General features: G+C 43.9%; 1 protein-coding gene across 1 annotated transcript; it reads left to right on the forward strand.

The window, feature by feature from the left end:
* Positions 1–271: 271 nt before the first annotated feature.
* LOC123404570 (obtusifoliol 14-alpha demethylase-like) lies at positions 272–2,122 on the forward strand. Its single transcript, XM_045098510.1, has 2 exons — positions 272–748; positions 862–2,122. Exons 1-2 carry the CDS (start codon positions 272–274, stop codon positions 1,873–1,875), a joined length of 1,491 nt encoding a protein of 496 aa, XP_044954445.1. The 3' UTR covers positions 1,876–2,122.
* The last annotated feature ends 2,324 nt before the right edge of the window (positions 2,123–4,446 follow it).

The raw sequence follows: 4,446 nt of genomic DNA on the forward strand, positions 1-4,446 counted from the left end.
ACTAGTTCGCTGTGCTTGTCAATTTTGGCCAATTTAATTATGGGCAAGGAAAAGTTTTATTAAAAATTAGGGTAGCCAAATATTTGGCCTATTTGTGTGGCTGTTTTGGTTTTTGGATCACATGTCACATGTGCTCCAAAACCAAAACGACCACACAGACACACTTAACTATTGATGGGTGTCTCGTGTACTCACAAGTCACAAAGTTACTAACTCATTTTCCCATGTTCTTGCAGTATTAACCCCCGGCCCTCGTGTGTGGAGTGAAAACATGGAATTGACAAGGGTCCTTTGGCTAGCATCTTTTCCTATTTTGGTCACAATTGTATTGACCAGGATGGCACGGCGACGAGCGACGTTCTCCCCAACAACCAAACGATCACCTCCTCAGCCGCCCATGGTCGCAGGAGCTCCCCTTCTTGGGATACTCCCCGCGCTTCTCGCCAAGGGCCCGTTGCAAGTAATCCGCGATGCCCACACACAGATGGGGAGCGTGTTCACAGTGAGACTATTGCATCGCAAGGTGACCTTCTTGGTTGGGCCAGATGTGTCGAGCCATTTCTTCCAAGGGCTGGACTCGGAGATCAGCCAGGACGAGGTCTCACGGTTCACCATTCCGACCTTCGGCCCTGGTGTGGCCTTCGACGTAGATTTCGCCACTCGTCGTGAGCAGTTCCGCTTCTTCGGCGACGCGATGAAGCCGACCAAGCTCAGGTCCTACGCCCGCCTCATGGTGGACGAGGTCGAGGTAGGAAATAACTAAGATGACCTCATCTTGAAGTACATAAGTTGCAAGGATCGTTTAGAAGAAACTCTGATGTGGTGTCTACTATGCATTGTGTATGTTATTATTGTATGAAGGAATACTTTGCGAGATGGGGACCGACCGGCACAGTCGACTTGAAGCAGGAGCTAGAGCACCTCGTCACGCTCGTCGCTAGCCGGTGCTTGTTCGGAGAGGAGGTCCGGGCCAAGATGATGGGCGAGGTCGCAACGCACCTGCGTGAACTCAACGACGGCATGCGCCTCGTCACCATCCTATTCCCGCACCTGCCAATCCCGGCGCACCGCAGACGCGACATGGCACGCGCTAGGCTCGGCGAGATATTCTCCGACATCGTCAGCTCCCGCAAGGGAAGCTACCCCGACGGTGGTCGAAACGACATGCTGCAATGCCTGATCAATTCCAGGTACAAAGACGGTCGTGCCACGACCGAGACGGAGGTCGTCGGTATGCTGGTTTCCGCGCTGTTTGCGGGGCAGCACACGACCTCCAGCACGGGGACGTGGACCGGAGCGCGCCTCCTCGCGCACGGCAATGCCAAGCACCTGCGCGCCGCCGTCCAGGAGCAAGAGCGGATCATGGCACGACACGGAGACCGCGTGGACTACGAGGTACTGGAGGAGATGGAAACACTCCACCGCTGCGTCAAGGAGGTTCTACGGCTCCACCCGCCGACCATGATGCTGCTCCGCCACGCGCGGCGGAGCTTCACCGTGCGGACCAGGGAGGGCGACGAGTACGAAGTCCCGGAGGGGCGTACGGTCGCCAGCCCGTTGGTGATCCACAACCGCCTCCCACATGTGTACAAGGACCCGGAGAGGTACGAGCCGGACCGGTTTGGCCCCGGTAGAGGGGAGGACGGGGCCGGCGGAGCGTTCTCGTACACGGCGTTTGGTGGTGGGCGACACACCTGCGTCGGCGAGGCGTTCGCGTACATGCAGGTCAAGGTGATATGGAGCCACCTGCTGAGGAACTTTGAGATGAAGATGGTGTCGCCGTTCCCTGAGACGGACTGGAACGTGGTCATGCCGGGACCCAAGGGGAAGGTCATGGTCCGCTACAACAGAAGGACGGTATCAGTGGCCGCATAAATCACAAGCCAGCAGACACTATGAGGGTTGTTGAAAAGCTGCTGTGAGCTGTGGGCTGTGAAAAAGCTGTTGTGTGGAAAGGTGTTGCGAGCAGTGTTATCGTTTGGTAAACTGGCTGTCTAAGCTATGGCTTTCGAGTAAATGTCTGAATTACCCCTGAGATGTTAAGACGGTGTGTATGTACTGATATCATGATAATAATCTGTTTTTTGACACATTTCACTAATTTTTAGTTGTTGTATGTATTTTGGAGGTAATTAAAATGTGATAATTGCGAGTATTGTTCATATATAACATTAGTTGTTCATACATCATCATGAACATGTTCATACATCACTGTCCACATATTTATACCAAAACATACTTCCTATTTCCTACATCTACACCAAAAGACATTACTTGTTCATACATCATCAGTCAAATATCTATACCAAAAGATATCATTGGCTTTCCCATAAGTTAGTTACCCTCCTCTCGCGACAAACAAAGAGTCAGCAATGTTATCACGAACGTCATTCATGTTTACCGTGTCAAGTAAAGATGAGACACTATCGCCTTGTAGTGATACAGTTTGTCGCACCACATGTGACATGTAGTCCTCATCCGCGTCACATTTATTGAAATCTTTGTCACGTAACTTGGTGTCCCAAATATAATTGTGAAGCGCCATACAAGCAACAATAATCTTATTTTGTCTTCTAGGCTTGAATTTTGACACCTTTTTCAAGATGTGCCATACAAGCAAACATACTTCATGTTGCGTGTTACTTTATCCTGACACGAATAAATTACCGTTCTAAAGTATTACGTTTGAAGTTGTATTAAATTTGTGAGAAGAATATAAGACGAGGGAGAGTACTTAGGGAGCAGCTGTTGCTCGGGTGCCTGAAAACTTTATATGTTTCGGTCAATTTTCCTCCGAACTGTTGGATTATCATTTGCATTCATGATAAAGGTGTTGAAAAGTGCCCATCCGAGTTTTAGCTCTTATGATACCATCATAAATAGTATAGTATAAAAAAATAAAAAAAATTCTAAAAAATATTTGGTGGCAAAGAATGACAAATGTTTTAAGTGCTTGCCAAGTTTCATTAGGAAACGACATTCATGGAAGTCATAACAAAAAACAATCTATTTTGGAGTGCTTATTGTTTCTTTTGTTCACAATCGAAAAATGTTCATACTTTTATAATTTTGTTCACAAATTTGAAATTTATTCATGTTTTTAAATTTGTGCAAAATTTTAAAAATGTTCGCGCTTTCAAAATGTGTTCACAAATTCGAAAATGTTCACATTTTGAAAAATGTTCTCATATTCAAATATTTGTTTTGAATTTTCAAAAAATATTCGTGTTTCAAAAAATGCTCTCATTTTCAAAAAACAATCATAATTTTAAAAGTTTGTTCATGAATTAGGAATATTTACCTGTTCTTTTAAAATTGTATGCGCTTCAAATTGGTCTAGGATTTATCATAATTGTTCTCGGTTTCAAAATTGCTCGTGGTTTTTCAAAATTGTTCTCCTTTTCAAACATAATTTCTCAAGATTCAAAAAATATTCGTGCTTAAAAAAATTGTCGCTGGCCAAATTTGTTCAGGTTTTTTTCAAAATTTTGTTCTCAAGATTCAAAGAAAGTTCGGTCTTTAGAAAATTGTTGGTGCTTCCACATTTGTTCAGTATTTTTCAAAATTGTTCTCGGTTACAAAACTTTTCTCAAAATTCAAAAAATGTTCGTGCATTATAAAATTGTTCGTACTTTGAAATTTATTTGGAGTTTTTCAAATTCTCCTTTTCAAAATTTTGTTCTCCAAGTCCAAAAACTGATTGGGCTTTAAAAATTTGTTCACGGTTTCAGATTTGTTTGAGGTTTTCAAATTGTTCTCTTTTGAAAATTTTATTCCCAAGATAAAAAAAAATCATTCTGTAAAAAATTGTTGGCGCTTCCAAATTTGTTCACGATTTTTTCAAGTTGTTGTTCAAATTCAAAAATGTTTTTTTGCTTCAAATACAAAAGAAAAGGAAAAAGGGGAAAAACGAACAAAAAAAAGGAAATATACAGAAAGCAGATAAAGTAACAGAAAAAAACCCGAAAACGAGGCGCCTGCTGTTTGGCGCCTGCTGTTCGGCGCAGGGGTCCCTGCCGCATTGTGCGGCAGATAGGAGCTCCATGTGAGAACCAGCGCTCACTGAACCTAATCATCGTCCGGGATGGGCCCGATTGGGGCCGGGCTTTACAAAGCCCCAGAACCAAAATACCAAGTCAGAGCCAGGCACGGCCTCAAGCACATCAACAATGATGATTTAACTAATTTGATCATATTTATGGTACTAAATCAATATATTACACCTATATTTCAAATAAAATATCTATTTGTGATCAGTTTGGGCTTATTATGGGCTTTTCGGCCGGGATATGTGTTGCGAAGTGAAGCCCAAGCCCAGCCCGAATGTCGGGCTTTCATATTAGACATTTTTAGACTTGGAACAAGATTAATATTAGGTTGTGTCTAAGACTGTCGACTCAGATTTAACCAAGTTTCGGTGGGCTGACATCATGTTTGTAATTAGCT

The sequence above is a fragment of the Hordeum vulgare genome, chromosome 1H, assembly GCF_904849725.1.
Source record: "Hordeum vulgare subsp. vulgare chromosome 1H, MorexV3_pseudomolecules_assembly, whole genome shotgun sequence".
Lineage (NCBI taxonomy): Eukaryota > Viridiplantae > Streptophyta > Magnoliopsida > Poales > Poaceae > Hordeum > Hordeum vulgare.

Excerpts from the sequence above, each read along its gene's own strand:
- LOC123404570 (XM_045098510.1), top strand. The coding sequence starts at position 272 with ATGGAATTGACAAGGGTCCTTTGGCTAGCATCTTTTCCTATTTTGGTC. Across the intron at positions 749-861 it reads TCATGGTGGACGAGGTCGAG|GAATACTTTGCGAGATGGGG; the intron begins GTAGGAAATAAC and ends TATTGTATGAAG.